The following is a 21,465-nucleotide window of genomic DNA, read 5'->3' as shown; positions in this document are numbered from 1 at the left end:
TATGACGTATATATGTAAATGTGCTTTTATATGAATGTACTTTTAATCTTCATGGACTCCAGGAAGACTAGCTGCCGTTTTGCGTCCGCTAATGGGGATCCAAAATAAGAACAAAACAAAACAAAAGTTTAAATGATTACACACTGTTAGCTTTTTAGTCACATCTCAGACGCACTAAGCAGCCAAAGTGATGACAGCCAGCTGTTTGTGTACGAGCACCACGTGGGAAATACCACACCCCTAATCATACTAATGTAGCTTTCTATAATATTACCTGATGTGGAATAAAAAACAGATTTTTCTGTGTAACATGATCATGAAGGTGAAGTCAAACTATGGAAATCAAAACTGTTTTTGAACCAGGCTGTAAATATCTTTACTTCTGCTGTGGTGTTATATATTTAGTTTTAAAGCCAGTCCCCCAGTGGTCAGTCAAGGAACTGCAAACTAAAGCCACTTCCTGGTTGCACCCAATCGACAAGGATGATGGAGCTGCATCAAACTGATGTCACTGTTGGATGTACGTCAGGAGTACTTGCTAGTTTGCTGATGTCAGTCCAGTCACCGTGTGAAGAGGTTTCCTGCGTGTTTGTGTTCTCTGGAAACCTCATATCTGAGAGGGATAAATGTGTCTTTTCTTCAAAATGTTTTGAGATCACCTTCATCTCTCCTAACATGGTGGGATTTACATCAAACGTGCTCACGTGGCACGTGCACAGTCTTGGATGACTGATCTACCACTACCTGAAAGTCTCACTGGATTCTGATTGATCTGCATGGGGCTGAAAGTGTGTTGAAGGTCTTCTCAGCAGCGTTTCTGCTCTTGTCAGAGGTGGAGTAAATCAGCTTGTGCATTCTTTGATGCTCACTTTGATCTTCACATCGCGTCATTATGTTCTTTTATGTTCTTTTACGTGTTTTCTGAAAGCAGGATTTATATTTCATGTGAAGATGCTGTAATCTTTGAACCTGTCACATCCCTGACATGTTCTGGTCTGAAGGTTGCTTCTCTCACTTTTAATGACTTTTGCTAAGTTCCTAAGTTATTTTAGTTGCATGGTATAACCCCAACAATGTTTCCTTTGAATTATTTCATTATTTCATGGGTTGTTCTCTAGTTTTGATCACCACTGTAGAGTGGTGAGAAATGTCTTTTTTTTTAATTCTGCATCCACCTTCATCTTTATCCGTTTATTCCAATTAAAGGGTCTCCTGGAGCCTGTCTCAGCTCTCTACAGGCAGAGGGAAGGAGTACGCCCTGGACGGGTCACCAGTCCATCACAGGGCAATATGTACTGTAGACTAACAACCAGACATGCTTCCACTCACTCCTATGTATAATTTAGACAGAGGTGTCAAGTAATGAAGTACAAATACTTCGTTACCTTACTTAAGTAGAAATTTTGGTTATCTATACTTCACTGGAGTAATTGTTTTTCAGACGACTTTTTACTTTTACTCCTTACATTTTCACACATTTATCTGTACTTTTTACTCCTTACATTTTAAAAACAGCCTCGTTACTCTATTTTATTTCAGCCTTTAAAAAAAAACTATCCAGTTAAATTGCTCCATCCGGATAGAGTGAATTTGGTTGTGGTTGTTTCAGATGTTCTTGTCCAGTTTTGTTCTTACATCCTTTGCCCTCAGATTCCTGCAACTAAACTTGGATGTACATTCCAATAAAGGTTAGGATAAATGATAACATGCCTCTGAAGAATGACTTTTTGCACCATTACAATACTTATAGGCAACTAGTCATCATATCTTCTGCTCTCTGAAACACATGTTAATGCTCAATAGTACACATATATGGTTCTTTAATATATTTGCATTATACTAGGATGCATTCATTTCCAATGGCTTTTGTCCTTAATGGCTTTTTTCCCCCTTACATTACTTTTACTTTTACACTTTAAGTAGTTTTGAAACCAGTACTTTTATACTTTTACTTGAGTAAAAAACTTGAGTTGATACTTCAACTTCTACAGGAGTATTTTTAAACTCTAGTATCTATACTTCTACCTGAGTAATGAATGTGAATACTTTTGACACCTCTGAATTTAGAATCATTAACATACCTTACGTCGATGTTTTTGAACTGCGGGAGGAATGTACCTGTAAAGTTTTGGATTTAAAACTTACGAGAAATTTACAAGAAATCTAAAATAACTACCTGTCAACCACTTACAAACTACAATTATGTTCTCATAGCCTGATAAGTTTACCTTTGTTGACACTGAAATGCTGGGGACATTCCCATGTGTGCAATTCCTATAATAGTCTAAATGAAAACACAAAAGGGAATTAACGCACATTTATTAATTTTTAATATGTTCAGTTTATATACATATTGATTGTCTTCAAGTGAAACATTTACATTTTCTTTTAATTTGTCATTTTCACTCATGTGGCTCTCTGGTATTCACTGACTGATCACACAGAATCACATTTCTGTGGTGCTGGTGCTGCTGACGGACGTTCCAGTGAGAGACATTAAAATCGCAGTTACACATCTTTCAGAATGCGTAACTGTTCTCCATCCTGCTCCTCTTTAGGAAAGTAAATTTGGTTTCCCATTTTTAGAGATATGACTTATCTCTCGTTACATCCATCCATCTCTGATTGGTTGTTCTGATTTTGTTCCCGTTGTCGCCACTAACCTTGTGAGAACTGCCACCCAGGCTACAGCAAGCAGCAGTTCTCGCGAGGTTAGTGACAATACAGTTTGGAGGAATGCTTTTTAAAAATTTATTTATTAGTTATAAAACGGGACATTTATGGGAAAACACTAACACGGGAAGGTGACGGGAAAGAGGGGTAAGATACGGTAGTTTCCCAGCCTAAACGGGGGAGACTTGACAGGTATGGGGAGGGAGCTGGAGAACCTGAAGAAAACCCACAAAAGCTCAAACCAGGAACCTTCCTGCTCTGCAGCAAAGCCACCCAACTTCATACCAGATCATTTTCACTCCACTGCCAGTCTCGGTGTCAAGCCCATGCTATGAGGGCAGTTTTTTTTAACTCATCAGTTAAAATTACCTCTACTTCATGTGAAATGTTTTATCCAGCTCTCTCTTGCACCATGTCCACAGGCAGACATGATGCTGGTGCATGATGGGGGTTGATGCTAATTGATGAGCAGAAGGAGCATGCTGCTAATTTGTGATGAATTGGCATTCGTGAACATACACACATACTTACGATCAAGTTAAATTCTAGTGCATGAATCTATACTAGATTTAGAAAGATCATGAATTAAGCCCACTGTGCAGAAAACTGGGAGTCTAATATGGATAAATACTACATACCCTGCACGTTAAGCCGTTGGTCAATCAATGATTCATTTTCCCCCAAGAACTAATGTTAGACATTTGTTAATATAACAATGAAAATTGCTCTTCGTTGTGCTGCGTGAAAGGAGCTAATAGGGAAGGTTTCCTGCTCTGTGTTGGTTTACCGCCTCAATAATTTACGAGTCATATCAGAGCAGAGATTGGAGGCAAATAGAGAAGAGTCTAATAGTGATTTATTGGTGTGAAAAAAAGGCTGCTTTGCAACAGGAAAACCTCATCGTCCAACTACGACAGCAAACAGCTGCTGAATGAGTTTTAGTCTTAAAGGTATTGTGACATCATTTTTAACATGCTTTTAACACTATTAAAAGTCTTGGCCAACATCCCTCAAATGTGTCTAAAAGAGTGTAACAAGAAAAACTTCACTCTAGTACTCCATTCCTGGCTTTTTATTACAGTGTTTTTTTGCGCCGTGAAAAACGCTTCCTTTTCCCCCTTTCCTGTCAATCATTCCCCCGCTCCTCCTCCAAATCTCCTCCAACCCAACCATACGCTCACAGCGGCGTCGGAGCGACAGGCGAAGCATGCACGGAAAAGCAGCACGGCGAACCACAGCAAACAATCATAAAAATAAAGGCATGCAAGCAGCAGTGTCCCCTTATCTTAAGTCCAGTCAGTGGCCGCGGGTCTTCTTAGCAGTTTTCCTCCGGTGATTAGAACAAAAGAGGCTCTAAACAGCTCCGTGTTAAGCCTGATTTATGGTTCCGTGTTAAATCGACGCAGATCCTACGCCGTAGGGTTCAGCGTACGGTGCGCGTCGCCGCGTAACCCTACGCCGTAGGCTCTGCGTCGGTGTAACGCGGAACCATAAATCAGCCTTTATGGTGCACTGGAGAGGAGAGGAGGCAGGGAGCTGGGTGGAGGGGGCGGTGATTTAGCGGGTCTATACCTAACGGCCCGCCACCAAACCAGATGCGCCGTTTTTGCATAGTTATGCGGAAAATCCCAGAAAGCACACAATACACTGAATGTTAAAAGTTCGTTGTTTTTTGGGTGTAATTGATGTCAAGACACCCAACAAAACACAAAAAATCAAGAAAAATGTGTTTTTCATGTCACAATACCTTAATACTGAGACGTTCAGTCAAGAGACTTCCTGTTTGAGTTATAAGAGCAACAGGATCCCATCTCGGGGACAACGAGCAGCGTGGCTCTAAATGCAGAGCTAGAACCTTAAGTTATTTTACAGTGTACATTTTTATTGTTCTTCAATAATTCAGCTGCTAAAGTTCCATCTGCAGGACGTATAATGTTGCATCATTATCCACAGTTCAGAGCTTCTGGAGGGGAAAAGCATCACGTTGTTAAAAATATGCCACTTTGGTCTGGGAACGTTGGTTTGAAATGCTTCTGTGTTGTATTTCTGTCGTGTTTCCAGGAGGCACGGCGTCCAGGCAGAAGGGCTTCCGGGGCTGCATCCGCTCTCTGCAGCTGAACGGCGTCACCCTGGACCTGGAGGAGAGGGCGAAGATCACGCCCGGGGTGCAACCCGGCTGCCCGGGTCACTGCAGCAGCTACGGCTCGCTCTGCCACAACCGCGGCCGCTGCGTGGAGAAGAGCAACGGCTTCCGCTGCGACTGCAGCCCGTCTGCCTACGCCGGCGTCTTCTGCCACACAGGTGCTGCGCCGACACACAGGAACCTGGTCATGGATGGATGGATGGATAGTTTCCACATTTAATTAAAGTAAAGCAAAGGAGTTCATTAAAAAATAATGTTAATGAATTTCCCTTCGGGGATTATTAAAAAGAAAAATCCCGCACACATTCTTCTCACCAAACTACTGTTTTATTGGGCCAACGTTTCGGTCATCGACCTTTCTCAGGGTGTTTTTTGATGCCTTGAGAAAGGTCGATGACCGAAACGTTGGCCCAATAAAACAGTAGTTTGGTGAGAAGAACGTGTGCGGGAGTTTTCTTTTTAAAATTTGCTGCAGCTTTCCTCCTCCGACGCACCTTTCTGCATAACCGGTGTGCAAAAAGTTTCTTCTTTGGACCTTCGGGGATTATTAAAATATTTTTGAATTCGCATTTAAAGAAGAGAATTATCTGTTAGCACGTGTAAAAGTGTGGCATTTTGGAAATGGGTAACTTATTCTTTTTTTTTTTTTTATTTAGACTAGAAAACAAACAAGACAGTCAGACGAAACAGTACAGAACAACAATGTCAATGTTTTTGCACAGATTTCGATCAGGTGTGTGCGTGTAAGCGGAAGCTCAGAGGGGATAGAGCTTTTTCTGTTGCCGCTCCAAAATTATGGAACAAGCTTATGTTGTTTTTTTTTTTTGCTTCCTTTTCCCCTTCAATTTCTTTTTAATTTGGTATGTTTCATATTCTCGCATTTTCTTCTTTTCCTTTTATTATAAGTTCTCAATTTCTCCCTCACCTTCCTTCTAGCTGTCCCTTACTTTGGGCCGCCATCAGACCCCGGGTAACTTATTCTTAATCAACGTGTTTGTCACAGTTGTACAATATTGCCATTCTTCAAAAGTAACTTACAGACGTACTCGACTAAAGTTCAAGCAATTTTGAAAATGTATTTTCTCTTTTTCCTTTGAAAGATCCCTTTTAGAGTCAGCTGCACTTTTATCGAGTTTGCACCGGTGAACTGCAAAGTCAGAGCCGCGCCGTTTATTTCTTAAGAGACACAATCTCTTAAAGATTCCTCTGAAAAAGCAGCAGCCACATTCAGTGGGTTATTTTTTTCTTTGTTTGTTTCACTCCGTGTACTCGAGTTCAGACTCGTGCTGTGCTGAAAGCGATACAGGACTCGGTACGACTTCGCAAAGGTCGTTCAGAGAGCTGCAGGCAGATTAGTGAGTAACATTTTTCGTGGGTGAGGAAGTTTACTGTGCCATTTTCTTTGTAAGAAATATAAATTATTCTAGCTGTTGAAACTTATTTAAACTGACTGGAGCAGGAAACTCAAAATAGACTTTATGAGACGTTTTTTTAATGCTCAAGCTCTGAAAAAGTGAATTTTCCATTTTAAGGTGGTTGGCGCTGTTGCTTCTCAGCGAGGAGGCTCCTGGTCTGCAGAGGTGTCAAGTAACGAAGTACAAATACTTTGTTACCTTACTTAAGTAGAAATTTTGGTTATCTATACTTCACTGGAGTAATTATTTTTCAGACGACTTTTTACTTTTACTCCTTACATTTTCACGCAATTATCTGTACTTTTTACTCCTTACATTTTAAAAACAGCCTTGTTACTCTATTTCATTTCGGCCTTTAAAAAAAAACTATCCAGTTAAATTGCTCCATCCGGATAGAGTGAATTTGGTTGTGGTTGTTTCAGATGTTCTTGTCCAGTTTTGTTCTTACATCCGTTCCCTCAGATTCCTGCAACTAAACTTGGATGTACATTCCAATAAAGGTTAGGATAAATGATAACATGCCTCTGAAGTTTGACTTTTTGCACCATTACAATACTTAAAGGCAACTAGTCCTTATATCTCCTGCTCTCTGAAGCACATGTTAATGCTCAATAGTACACATATATGGTTCTTTAATATATTTGCATTATACTAAGATGCATTCATTTTCAATGGCTTTTTCCCCCATACATTACTTTTACTTTTATACTTTAAGTAGTTTTGAAACCAGTACTTTTATACTTTTACTTGAGTAAAAAACTTGAGTTGATACTTCAACTTCTACAGGAGTATTTTTAAACTCTAGTATCTATACTTCTATCTGAGTAATGAATGTGAATACTTTTGACACCTCTGCTGGTCTGAATCTCGGCTGGAGCTTTTCTGCATTGTGTGGACTTTCTCCAGGTCTTCCACTTTCCTCACACGCTCCAAAAACAAACATGTGAGGCTCAACATGCGTTCTCAATTGTCCGCAGGAGTAGGTGTGAGGTTGTGTGGTTGCTTGGCTGTTTGTCGGCCGTCAGTGGGCTGGTGACCCGTCCGGGCCGAGCTGAGAGGCTCCAGCAGATCCTCGTGACCCTGTAGGGAGAAGTGGGTTTAGATAATGGATGGATGGCTTAAAAGGCTAAGGACCGACTGCTGTTTCGTCCGTGCTTTTCCTCCACTTGCCGCCACTTGGCAACTGTTTGATGTAAATAGTGACTGTTGGATGCGTTGGAGTGTATTCCAGTGGTGTGTTTGATGTTGAAGTCGGGAACAACGCGTCATCAAAGTGACCTTTTACGATTTCCATTAGTTCCACAACTTGAGTGAGTTCAGTCCTCCCTACTCTGTGAAAGGACCCTCTCAGCCCTCCTCCCACCGGGTACTGATACCTGCCCGTCCTGCAGTGCTCCTCTCCCACAGGAGGCTTTGTTTGTCTTTGTGAGTCACTTTGGCACTTGGCGCAGTTTAATATTTCAAAAGTGAAAATGTCAACTTCATTTTGAAGGTAAATAGAGTTACAACACTCTGCAGAGATTCCCTAAACTTATCACGACTCATTTCTTTTCTGTGTAAATTAGCAAATTGTGGAAAAGCGGAGACTACTGGAGATGAGATTTGATTCTCGTTAGTCATTTCCTGTCAGGTAACTCAGCGGTGGAGCCCCAGGGCACACACTGTGACCGGCGGGTGCTTTTTCTTATTAACTTTAAGCTTCTTGTCAGACAGCAGCTAAGTATTATACAGGAGTGGCATCATGGGCAGCCTAATACCCAAGTCCTGAGTATCAGAGCAAGCATGGATGCCCGATTGCTAAGAATAAACTCTACTGCTTTGCAGAAGTCAAGTAGCCACGGATCTGGCTGTGATTTGAGACGGGAGGTCAGTTGAAGACTCATCACGTCCACCTTGACCTTTGGCCCAATTCTGAGCCTGATTTGTCCCCCACAATGATCATTGGGATGTTTGACGCAACCGTCAAACATACCCATACCCATTTTCAAAAACGGAGATAGACACCTTTTTAATAATTACAGACCAATTTCTTTATTATCTCAATTCTCAAAAATAATAGAAAAATTGTTTGTCAATAGACTCGATAAATTCATAGAAAAACACAATCTGCTGAGCAATAATCAATATGGGTTCAGAGGTAATAGGTCCACCTCAATGGCTGTGATGAAACTAGTAGAGGACATTTCAACTGCTATAGACGAATCCGGCGACCGGTTTGTGTGCGCCGCCATCTTGCGGCGGCGCCATCGCTGCGGTGGCAGGTGTCAATCTGCCACCGCAGCGCTGTTATTGTAACCTGACGCTACAGCATCATTATAGCTGGATTGATGATGTTAGACAGTGGCCTTCCATAAATAATGAAGGTATCTTAAATTAATGCTGATGTTAATTTATAAATAATGATTTGTTTGAGCGATAAGCAGGAAAGAATAGAGGAATAGGGAGATAAGGGAGTGTATGATTAAACACTGTAATATAGCTCTCTCCACCTCCTCTCCTTACGAGGCATGTCTGCACAATTAAATATTACCTGTTTATGTTTTGTTTAATTTTAGGTATCCAAGAATATTTTATTGATCGCCTGGCGTCCAATGACGAAAAAAAACGCAATTACAGGTCTCTAATTGAAGGGCAGAACTATCTCAGCTCCGGATGATACAGAATACATACATAACCCCAATCTTCAGATAAAACTAGTTTGTTGAGGAAAAAATATTAACTCTATTTGTAGCTGCAGAAGAAAAAAATAATCTCACGAGGAAAAGAAAAATATTGCTCACGCCTCTTCAGCATAAAAAAAAAAGAAAAGAGAAGTAAGAGTAATAAAAAAGATGTACTGTATGTTGTACTATTATACTAATTTATTGAAACACATGGCGAGTCAAACATTTACCAAAGCAGCTGCCAAACACTAAGGTAGTAAGACGTGGGTGTTGCAGAACTGCGGCAGTAAATCCTCATCGGAGCTTCACTCTTTAGTAGTGATTTCATATGAACCCAAACCATTAATAATCATTATTTTCTCCATATACCGCTCCCTGGCTTCCTTTTTTAAGGTATCCAGGTAAATTCCAGTTCCTTTCCAGCAGTTTAACATCTTTTTTTGCGTTCCGTCTGTTCACTTGGTGAAACAGAAAAGTAGTTTTTAAAGTCCCTCCCGTCTTCATTCACTATCAAAACAAATGCACGTGACGGGACAGGAGTTTTCCGATGATACAAATACATTAAGAGAGCCTGGCAGGGAGCGGAGTAATAGATCCATACGTATATATGTCTATGGGCTGGAGCGGAGGAGCGGAGCCGCCACCGCAGTAATGGCGGCCCGCTCGACTTCCGGGTTTCGCCGGATTCGTCTATTGAGAAAGGGGAATATACAGTGGGGGTGTTTATTGACCTGAAGAAAGCATTTGACACCATAGATCATAAACTTTTATTAAATAAACTAGAGAGATATGGTGTTAGAGGGATTGCCAATTCATGGATAAAGAGTTATCTTGCTGACAGATTTCAATATGTTGAGTTAAATAATGATAAATCAGAACTAAAAAGAGTCACCTTCGGTGTCCCACAAGGTTCAGTGCTAGGTCCTAAATTGTTCATATTATATATAAATGATATTTGTAAAGTGTCTAAAATAATAAATTATGTCTTGTTTGCTGATGATACAAACCTTTATTGTTCAGGGAAGAATTTGGAACAGCTGCTGAATGTGGTGGAAGGAGAACTGAAAAATGTGAAGGCATGGTTTGATATCAATAAGTTATCATTAAACCTAACTAAAACTAAGTTAATAATTTTTGGCACTAGAAAAAAAAATAATCATATAACAATTAAAATTAGTGGTATGGAAATAGAAAGAGTATATGAAAATAAGTTCCTGGGGGTAATAATTGATGATAAACTTAGCTGGAAATCACACATAAATAGTGTAAAATCAAGAATGTCTAAAACCCTAGCAATAGTAAATAAAACAAATTCTTTTTTCTGTCAAAGAGCACAGTTTTTAATGTATAACTCACTCATAGTTCCATACATGACTTATTGTGTGGAGATATGGGGTAACACCTATAAAACAAATACAAACCCTATTCTTCTATTACAGAAAAGAGCGTTAAGGATAATTAATAAAACCGACTATTATGAACCAACAAATAATCTTTTTATTAAATATAATATCTTAAAATTCCATGATATAGTAGAGCAGAAAACTGTTTTATTTGCCTTTAAAGCCCAGCAGAAACTGCTTCCAAACTGCATTCAGGACCTGTTCCAGATAAAAGAAACCCGCTATGACTTGAGGGGGAAACTCATGTTTGAGATGACGACAGCAAGAACTAATATTAAAAAGAAATGTACATCAGTTAAGGCTAGAGAAATTTGGAATAGTTGTAATAACAACCTAAAAATGTGTCGCTCTATCGTCAAGTTTAAGAAATTGTTTAAAGAAAATATTGTAAATAAATATAAAACACTATAATTATAAAGTATACAATCAAAAACATTCTAGGATGTGAAATGTCAATTTTATATTTTGTCTTACTTATTTTTTTCTTCAAAAGAAAAAAGGGTAGGCACTATAAGCTACGGCTTCAGCCTACACCTTTTCGGCAATAGAAATGTTGATTTTTTTTTTTTTTTTTTTTTTTTTTCCTTCCTTTTCATCTTGTTCTGTACAAGCCGAAATAAAGATTAATTAATTCATTCATTCATTCATTCATTCATTCATTCATTCATTGTTCAACCTTTGTTTGTCAATAATATCATTGTGGCACCGAACGTTACTGTTGTCCACTTGGTCTGAGCTTCCTTGAACTCGGATTACAGACATCAAACTAGGGCTGTTCGATTTTGCCCAAAAATAAAATCTCGATTTTTTTCTCTCAAAATCCGATTTTCGATTACGATTACGATTATTTTGTGAATTGACAAAAGGCAAAGAAATGATTTCAAATATGCTGTTTTTTTATTGAACATTTGCCCCATTGGGCTTTAAGTGCAAACTTTGCTCTTATTAAACCAAAAATGAATGAATAAAGTGCAAAACTCTGTAAAATAAATTTGATAAAAAGTTAGAAAAAATATAATAAAATATAAAGTTTTATCTCTGAAAAAAAAAATCAGCAAATCAGCACTTGCAAACATACAGTAAGTTATATTTCCAATTAAATAAAACAAGACATTTTCTAATTAAACTAAACTGGGTCTTTGCATGCTAAATAATAATGCAACCCATGAAGGAGGTAGAGGTGTGTAATGTCAGTCATTACATTTGCTATTCACATTTGCAAGTTATTTGCAAGGAACACGAGCCGGTCTACCCGGTGGCATGTTACAACGCCCCCTCCTACACTAAAGAGCCTCTCCCATGGGGCACTTGTCGCAGGTATTGAGAGGTATTTCCATCAATCATTAATATGGTATCAATCATTAATATGTGTGCAGACAAGGTAAAAAAGTGAAAAAAATCGATTTTACGATTTTCACGTTTTAACATCATTCTAATTACATAATCGCGATTACGATTTAAAATCGATTAATCGAACAGCCCTACATCAAACATGTCTGATATTCAGAATTCCTGAATACCCCCGAAGCCGATGAGAGTAAGGAGATCAGGAAGCTTCCCCCAGCAGAAGCTGCACACTTCCCCAGCTCACAGACATGGCAGCAAACCTGCGTAAGGGGCGGCGTTGATGAGGAGGACGACATGTGGAGCCAAACGCCCGCACAGCAGGGCTGCATCTGTAATGGGAGGGACGAGAAACTGGGCACGAGAGACACGTGGCGATGGGCATGATGTTCGCCGGGAAGCCAAAATGGGACGGATTCCGTTTTGACAATTTTGCCAACTGAAAACCTGCAGAGGTTTGCTGGCTTGTAGGAACGATCTTTGATTTTATCATTTCATCTTTTTTTTTTCCTCTTTAAAAGCCTGCCCGTGAAAACATAGAATAGAACTGAAAGAGTCTGTCTTCCCCCAAGGCTAAGGCCATTTTAACCCATTAAGCCTCATAAACTGTCCTTAAAACGTCCACTTGGATGGAAAAGGGAAAGAAAATCCACAAATTCATTTAAGTGCTCCACGAATGTAAGGTTGGAATGAAAAGCAAGAGGCCTCGCTGATTAAAGGCAGTGAGAATAATTCTGAACTAAAGTAAGGCTCCTTCAACGGACCAGAGTGAGGTTTTAAGATGTGACGTCTATATTTTTGTACCATTTTGACAATTCTCACCTTTATCTTACATCTATATATGTAAGAAGCAACAAACACTGCATCTATTTCAACATGAAGTCCCCACATTCAGTACTGTAGGTGATTATCTGCCCCCATGTGGTTAAATAATAATTTAATGATTAAAAAGACAAACCTAAGAAAAACAAGGGCCTATTTGCATGTGAGCAATGCAAGTTTTGTCCTTGTTAAATAAGAGATCAACACACAAATAACTTTTAAAGCAGCTAATGGAGTGGAGTACGACGGAGTATTAGGGTCAAACTAAGACAAAAAAAATTGGAAATTACGAGAATAAAGTCATAATATAATGAGAATAAAGTCGTAAAATTACGAGAATAAAGTCATAATATTGCGAGAATAAAGTCGTAATAGAATAAAGTCGTAATATTATGAGAATAAAGTCGTAATATTACGAGAATAAAGTCGTAATATTACGAGAATAAAGTCGTAACATTACGAGAATAAAGTCGTAACATTACGAGAATAAAGTCATAACATTACGAGAATAAAGTCGTCATATTAAGAGAATAAAGTGGTAATTTATGAGAATAAAGTGGTAATTTATGAGAACTCTAACAGGAAGAGTGTGTTTTAAAATGTTGAATATTGAGCATCTTGTGAAGTTATATTTATATATTTATAATATATTTAATATTACGACTTTATTCTCGTAATATTACGAATTTATTCTCGTAAAATTACGATTTTTTTCTCGTAGTATTACGACTTTATTCTCAAAATATTACGACTTTATTCTCGTAATTTTACGACTTTATTCTCATATTATTATTATGACTATTTTTGTAATTTCCTTTTTTTTTTTCTTAGTTTGGCCCGTCGTACTGGAGCATATGTGAGCAGAAAGGTTTTTCTTGACGTCTGCATTGCACAGACTCACAAATCAAAAACTGTTATTTACATCATTCAGAGCTTCCAAATGAGCTCCACAGTCACCAAGAAACCGGGTGTATTATTTAGAAGAAATCTCTCCTCCGTCTTCCAGAGGTGTCAGCCAGCTTCAAACCCGAAACCTCCGTCAGCTACACCTTCAAGGAGCCGTCAGAGCAGAGCAGGAACGGCAGCGCTCTGCCCTCGTCCATCTACTCTGACGCAACGCTGAGAGGAGAGAACGTCTCCCTGAGCTTCAGGACCAACCAGAGTCCGGCTCTGCTGCTCTCCGTCAGCTCCCTCTCCAGAGAGTACCTGGCCCTGCTCATCAACAAGCACGGTGAGGACCACGCCACGCTTTTATTTTGAAAGGATAGACATTTTGTTTTTGTTAAAGCTTTCTTTTTTTTTTTCTATATTCTTATTAGGGGGTAAGGCACAGTAGAACATACAGTCATACAACATACAGAATACACAGTCTACCTCTACCTTTTTTTTTTTTTTTATTCAACTGAACAAAAAATCCACACAAAATAACGACAAATAAATGAAAATTATTCTAAGTAATATTTAAGTATCAAAGCTGTACAGTATAAATTAAAAAAATAGATGAATAAAAAGGGGGGGAGAAAAAAAAACAAAAAAAAAACCCAAAGCAAAAAAAAAAACCCAAAAACAAAGGAAATGTAAATAAATAGATAAAAAGGAGGAAGAAAGAGAGGAATGAAAGAAGAGAGGGAGGGGGGGATCCGTCAATCAGGAGGCAGGGACTGGAGAGAGTGGAAGAATGTAAGAAATGGAAGCCACTTATTATAAAATTTGTTACAACTACCCTTCAGTGAATATCTAATCTTTTCCAGCTTCAGAAAAAACATGGTTGAGCCACTGAGTACTAGAAGGAGCCTTAGTCGACTTCCAGTGGAGAAGAAGGTGGCGTCTTGCCAGTAAGGAAGTAAAAGCCAGAATGTCTATTTGATTTGAAGTAAACCGGCCATGGTCCTCTTGGAGCCCGAATATGGCAACATGGGGGGAGACTTTTATATTCACCGAGAGTATTTTTGACATGGTGTCAAAATAATTCAACCAAAAGCGAGAAAGTTGTGGGCAAGAGTAAAACATATGGGTTAAATTGCAGGACGAGGCATGACATTAAAGCTTTCATTTTTAATGGTTTCCCCTCTCTTTTGTTTTTCTTTTTAGCTTTTAGTCTCTTTTTCCTCCTCTTTTTCTCAGCTTTTTCATATTTCTATAGTTTTTTTCACTTTTCAGGCCACTCAAAGCACTCACGATGGTACCATCATTCAGTCACTCCTCGTTAGGGACGGGAATTGATAAGCAGAATGAAAAATGGAATTGGAATCATAAAAATCTTAACGATTCGGTTCTTTATCGATTCCTACAATTAACTGCTACGCAACCTGCGTAAGCCACGCAACTTGCTTGATGATGTCGTTCGTGCCCACTATCGAAAAGAGATTCTTGCAAGGAATTGAAACACTGAGAACCGGTTCTGAACAAGAACCTGTTCTGAACTCAATTCCCTACTCCTCATTCATAGCAAACTTGGTGATGGTAAACTACCATCACCAAGTAGGAACGAGGTTTTTAAGCGTGAAATAAATATTTTGGGACTTCAGCATTTGAGAGTAGAAAGGACGCATTAAATTCAGATCCAAGATTCTAATAGCGGCCGCACTTTGCACGTCGATAAGACGTAAATTGACTTTCTTTGTCTTTTATTCTGCTGTTAACGACTCTGAGAAAGCAGGGCATTAAAGTTTCCTGCTGACCTCTTAAAAATGAAGCTTCCAATTAAATCCCTGAGAGCTTCTGCCCTTTTTTCCCCTCTGAGATAACTCACTGCATTTCACCCCTCCCCAAAACACATCTTTGCCGAAGGTCTCTTTACTTACGAATACATTACAGGAACAGCAGCAGGTGGAGACTTAATTCACCCACAACCTCAAAAAAACAAGCACTTACTTGTTTTTGCAATCTTTTGATGCGATTTATTATTCCTTATTTGCACCAGCGTAGCACATCCTTTGGAGAAAAGGTATCTTTTGAAAAATTCACTTTTATTTCATTGACTTTCAAAGTTGTCAATGCTTTCGTTGAGTCTGCTTAATACACTTCAGTCTTTGGAGAATTACATTAGATCTGTCATTGGAAGGGAATTAGCTTTGATATTCTTGATGAAGAAATCTTCATCAATGCCTTCAACATAGATCTACAGTGTATTTGATGGATTTAATGAATAATCTTTTCATTTGGGCAGTGAAAACAAAACCTGGCAAAACCTTTTTCAGCAGTTCAAAAAGTTTCCTGTCCCATCTTTCAAACGGGGTGACTAAACTGGACGTTTTGTTTACTTTTATCGGATTTGTGACATTATAAAGCCGTGCTTTGAGTGTTGTGCGTGTCTGCTGGCTGTGCAGATAAGCTGGAAGTCAGATACAAGCTGGGCAACAGCAGAGAGGCTGAAGCGTTGCGGAGCCGCGTGAGGAGTCTGGCCGACGGACAGCTGCACACGGTGACCGTCAGGAGACTGATGGACTCTGTGATCGTGCAGGTAACACCACCTCACCCAGCAGACACCAGGCGGCCTGTGAAAGCTTCCTCCTAACTGTAGTCTCGGCTCCACCAAAGACCAAAAACCCAGTTATAAAGCTTTTATATATCTGGAAAATTTCAGAGAAAATGTTTTTCTCTTATTGAAAGTTGTAACTCCTATATAGCATACCATGTAAATGTTATGCAACACTTACAAGACATTTTGTTATGATAACTTCCAATTTTCAGCTTGAAAAGTGTGAAGTGTGAAGAGGACTGGCGGGTGACGATAAAATCAAAAACCCAGACATCAGTGATTTGCTGCTGGTCAGATGCAATCAGCATCAGAGGACACCAGAAAAATTGAAATTATACGTATCATTTGTTTGTAGAAACATAACTCTGCTGATTGGACTGGAATCCTAACGACTCCATCTGATCATCATTTCTGATCACTCTAGAGTCCAAAAACAACCGCTCAGCTGCAACATGAGCGACACATCTACATGAATGCTGCACGTTTGTCCAGTTATGCAAAATCTGTCTGATGCTGTTTGAATCCCGCTGCCCACACCAGCCATGCAGTCCCACAGGACCCGCTTCCCGTGACCTGACCCGTCTCTGTGTGCTTTTTAACATGCAGATTTATGCATTTTGTGTAGGTGTATTTTTTCTCGTAACGGCACAGCTGCTGCTGTTGTGATGGCGACATGCTGCTGGTGCTGCGCGGCCAATGTAAACAAGGTGTAAAGCTGCTTCACGTAAACTTTTTCTTGCTCATGTCAATGTAGCACTTATCTCAAGGGTGAACACAATAACATACATGAATGCACACACAAACATGCAGCCTCGATGTACAATGGTACAGTATTGCCTTGTAATAAATCTGTAGTCAGCACTTTAGCTCAACGTCAGTCCCCGTCCTGGATGTTGCTACGGCAGGGCAGCAGGGATGAACCGCACATTAAAGCAGCCGCAGATGAAATATGAAGCAACCTAATCACATCTGGATCTACTGAATCCCCTATCTTGTTAACAGGCTCAGATGATATACGAGGTGAAACTTATCTGAGCAGGCGCCAGCAACCGGGATGTCTGTATAATTATAAACGGGCTAAGATAAATAACAAGGTGACCTAGTCTCGCCTGGGTGCAACCTCCTTCACCAGCTCCAGTGAAATATGAGGTGCAACTCATCTTATCGCTTTCTATCATGCTGAATTGTTATAATGTTGTGCACCATGTACAGGACAAGGCAGCACTGTCCGGGAAAACATATTAACAAGCATTTCTAACAGATTTCCATTCCATACAGGGGTGGGATTTACGTCTGCGAGACTAATTAATAATGCTCCGTGCATGTCTTGGAGTTTTTTTATTCTACTGTCTTCAGATGGAAATCCCTCCTTAAGGAACATCTACAATTGAATCTTCTGCATAAATTTAGCAAATTAGCATTTTCTTTCAGATTGACCAAAACGCCAGAGAGGACTTCAACCTCACATCTGACGGAGAATTCAGCGGCATCAAATTGGTGGTTCTGGGCAGAGTGCAGGGTAAGTGAAGATGCATTTACAGCAGAGACAAAGACCTCCTCGTTAGAGAGCACTCAGTCACACTCATTTGAATAGCAACTGTTTGAGCTTGATTCACAAAGCTAAAAAAAAATAATAGGAAAAGAGTTAGTTGTGTGAGATATTTTTGAGGAAAGGGTGAAACAATAATGTGAATCCACCCACATTAGTTGTGTTTATACTTAACCTCAGGGTTAAAGGTCTCAGCACAAATGGATCTTACATTATGCTGCCTTTGGCATCTCTAAGTTAATCTTGATTACATTAAAAGCTGCAGCACAAGACGCAAGGAGATCACACACCAGGGTTGTATTTGTCTTTTGTAGGTGTTCACCTAGAAAACATCCTCGTAGTGGCACGATAGTTGGTTGGTGACAGTGTTGTTATTTGGAGGGCTCGCTTTTATTCTTCTCGTAAGGTGGCACTTCGTCTTGATTGCTAAACTGAGGCAATCCCAGAAGTAGGGCACATTGCAGTTCCCTGACTGACCACTGGGGGCAGACTCCAAATGCAGACTCCAATTGACCACCATGTTAAAATAGTGGTCAATACTAGGGGTGGGACGATACGGGTAACTCATGATTCAATACTGTGGCGATATGTGGCCCACGATAACGATAATATCACAATATACGATATCTACGATATTCGATATATTGTAAGAAATTTCATCAACGATATGTCACGAGATATGTGACTGAAAAAGAAAAAATACCCATAAAAAGGAAAACGTCTGTAGCTATGCATTTATTCAATGCAAAAACTTCATACAATGTACAAAGAAAGTGCATTTGATATATTTGCCTCATTTCCTGCTAGGCTTGTTAATGTAAACACTGTACAGCTGGGCAAATTAAAGTGCATGAACATTAATAACATGTTTTATATAAACCAGGACAGTGCACTGCTTTGTTTCTAATACTGAAAAGTCAGTAAGCAACTTAATTTTGCATAGTACCTCACTGCCTCCTAGGCTTTTGAATGTAAACACTGTACAGCTGGACAAATTGAAGTGCATGAACAATAGTGCGGTGACAACTGCGTAAATCCATTATGTGTGTTGTAATAAAATATCGATATTTGCCGTCAGTTTATCGATTATTTATTGCGACAGAGAGCGCAACAATATATTGCAATATTGATTTTTTTTCCCCACCACTAGTCAATACACTTTACAGGTCTCAATAGCCAGATTTGACTTCCATGACAACTGTACAGTGGATAAACTTGTATCTACCTCATCAGGCCACAACTTTATTAAGGGCTTTTTTTAGTGACAGCTGCATTAATGGCAATCAATTGATTTACATAGCGCTCAGCATTTTGGTGAACTTGACTGTTTGGGTGTGAATTGAAACTTAATAAAGCATAATCAGTGGCGTAAAGACGGTGCTTCAGCTGCCAGTATCCTGGCAGCTGCCAGACCTGCCAGCTCCTCCAGACTAGCCCAGACCTTTCCAGTCGGACTATCTGACCCAATGGTCTGAGCCAATGGTGTGTTAGACGCCTTTAACCAGACCTCCACTGGGACAGAGATCAAACCAAGTTCCCGCAGAAGTTGGCTGAACATCGTACAGTTTTTTTTCCCAGTTCAGGTCCTGGGAACCCACTGCCCTGCATGTTTTAGATGTTTCCCAGCTTCAGCTCACTGGATCACCACATCAGCCTGTGTTCATGGTCTGGGAATGACCTGTTCATTTGAACCCGGGGGGTGTTGGAGCTGGGAAGCATCTAAAACATCCGGGGCAGTGGGTCCTTAGGACCAGGAGTGGGAAACACCGGGCTAGTTGAAGAGTCCCAGTCAAAGCTCCAGCACCTGACCTCACTTCAGCTCCAGCAATACATGTTTTAAATGTAGTTCCAGTCGCAACATCAGAAAACAGGACGGGATGGGCAGACTCCATCAGCATGAATGTGGAGTGACGCTGACTAGCATTGTAACAAAGCATGAGCTAAGCCAAAGTAATATAGCATGTAGGGAAGGGGATGAGGTGGGCATGTCCAACTAATGCTAGCTTATTTGCTCCGCCCATTTTCCTACTTTTTAGGGGAATCTTTTAAAAAGAGATTCCCACATGAGCTGAAGAATGGATCATTTACTGGTAATTGCTCACGTCTCAGCTCCAACTAAGGGAGGCTCTTCAAGACTCAATGTCTGGTTTCCCTCCTGGATTTTCAGAAGGTTTTGAATATTTTCTCTCACACGATTCGTCTTCTGTCAGCATGATGCTGCTCTGTCCCTCTCTGTTCCCACCTCCCTCTGTGTGCTGTCATCTAAATGCTAAATATACCACGTAAAGAGTCAGATAACAGGTACACTTTAATGCATATACATTTATAATCTTATTATAAACAAATATTAGGTTTTATAGGAATCAGATATAATGTTAAAGGCTCCAAACATTTCCACTGTTTTTTTTTCTATTTTGCACGTGAACTAACTAAAATAAAGTGCATGAGTCAGTTTGACTTGTTCAAGCATCTGAGGCAGAAAAAAAGAGTCAACTTTAACCATCAATCTCCATCAAGCTGAGCTTGTAGTTTGCTGCTTGTTTTAGTTTTCCTGGCTTGCCATCATGAATCAAAGGTGCTCCATCACAAACCCTCCCTCGCTCTCCCTGCTGATCTCTGTTTCAAGCCCTGATACACTGGACTGCTGCGTGCACGGCCCTAGCGTGCACACTGCAGCGTACAGTTCCAGAGACAGCTCGGCCTGTGCTTTTAATTTAACCGCACCGACATTGGGAGATGACTCTTGTTAAACATTAACTTTATTAGTCTATAGCAAACATACAGGAACATTGAATAGAACTGAGTGATGTGTTATCCATCCTTAAATGGAAATCGTCTTGTAATGTGGATTACTTTGGAATGTAAAACTTCAAATTAATAATTCAATTCATTTCACTTTAGAAATATTTTATTAAGCCTTGAAGGGAAACTACATGTCATTATTTATGTCTCTTCTAAAGAGACTTCATGAAGGGTTCAGGCTTTGGTCAGGAAGGATCTCCTGTAGCCGTCTGTGTTGCAACAGACCTGAAGAAGCCTCCAACTGAGATACTTTGTTGCTTTGTCACTGTGTTGTTGAAAGGAGGCTCAGGCTTTTTTTGCACAATCACCCCCAGAGGCTCCAGGACAGTCCCCAAAGCCAACCTTCTTCATCAGCTTATCCAGTTCTTTTAAGTCACCGTCTCTGATGCAGCTCTCCCACTTATGGCGCTTTTCCACTAGTACCTACTGAGCCAGACTCGACTCACCTCAGTTTGGCACTTTCCCACTAGGGGTCTAACGTGCCGAGTAGATACTTTTCCTGTAACTACTCTGCAGAGGTTCTAAGCGGCTGAGTCGGCTGTATCTGACGTCTTCACACTACACACCACCGATTGGTCGGGGGATTGGCCAGTCAGCCTGGTAGGACTGTATGGCTTTGAGCACTTTCCTGTGCTTCTCAGTGGTGTTTGCCTTGCCGCTCCAAGCCTTTCTCCCTCTGTTGTTTTAATTTTATATCGAATACAAGCCACAGACCAAGCAGCAGATATATCAACTCATCCATAGTCTCCGTCTTTTGCGTCTTACTTCTTCGTTTGTGTTGCACAATCGAGTACGTCACAGCAGCTTCGCTCCAAGCTTCGCTACTGATCCGGGTATGGAAAAGAAACGAGGGCAAGTTGAGTCGAGACGAGGCAAGGCGAGGCGAGTCGAGTCATTATAGAAGAGCGTCATTATAGAAGAGCGTCATTATACAAGATAGGCACCATCTTACTGCCAACGCTGAAGGACCTACTGTAAACTTAGTTCAGAAGTCTGATCTGCTCTGTTCCTTCTTGTAGACAGCATTAGTGTTGCCTCCCCAGTAGGGATGGGCGGTATGGACTAAAAGATTTATCACGATAATTTCTGGCATTTATCCCGATAACGATAAAAATGACGATAAAAAAATACCAATTCAACTCCACCTTTATAAATCTATCACCACATTCA

The 21,465-nt window shown here is 40.1% G+C and overlaps 1 protein-coding gene across 1 annotated transcript in view; it reads left to right on the top strand.

The window, feature by feature from the left end:
* LOC133452490 (contactin-associated protein-like 4) overlaps positions 1 to 21,465 on the top strand; it is a 189,123-nt gene that overhangs the window by 150,953 nt on the left and 16,705 nt on the right. The window contains exons 18-21 of the mRNA XM_061731840.1: positions 4,735 to 4,974; positions 13,470 to 13,694; positions 15,793 to 15,926; positions 17,376 to 17,463. Of these exons, the coding sequence (XP_061587824.1) occupies positions 4,735 to 4,974; positions 13,470 to 13,694; positions 15,793 to 15,926; positions 17,376 to 17,463 (687 nt within the window). The remainder of the gene's footprint in view (positions 1 to 4,734; positions 4,975 to 13,469; positions 13,695 to 15,792; positions 15,927 to 17,375; positions 17,464 to 21,465) is intronic.

The sequence above is a fragment of the Cololabis saira genome, chromosome 10, assembly GCF_033807715.1.
Source record: "Cololabis saira isolate AMF1-May2022 chromosome 10, fColSai1.1, whole genome shotgun sequence".
Lineage (NCBI taxonomy): Eukaryota > Metazoa > Chordata > Actinopteri > Beloniformes > Belonidae > Cololabis > Cololabis saira.
Note: the sequence above shows the minus strand (reverse complement) of the source record. Positions and strands in the feature narration are given on the sequence as shown.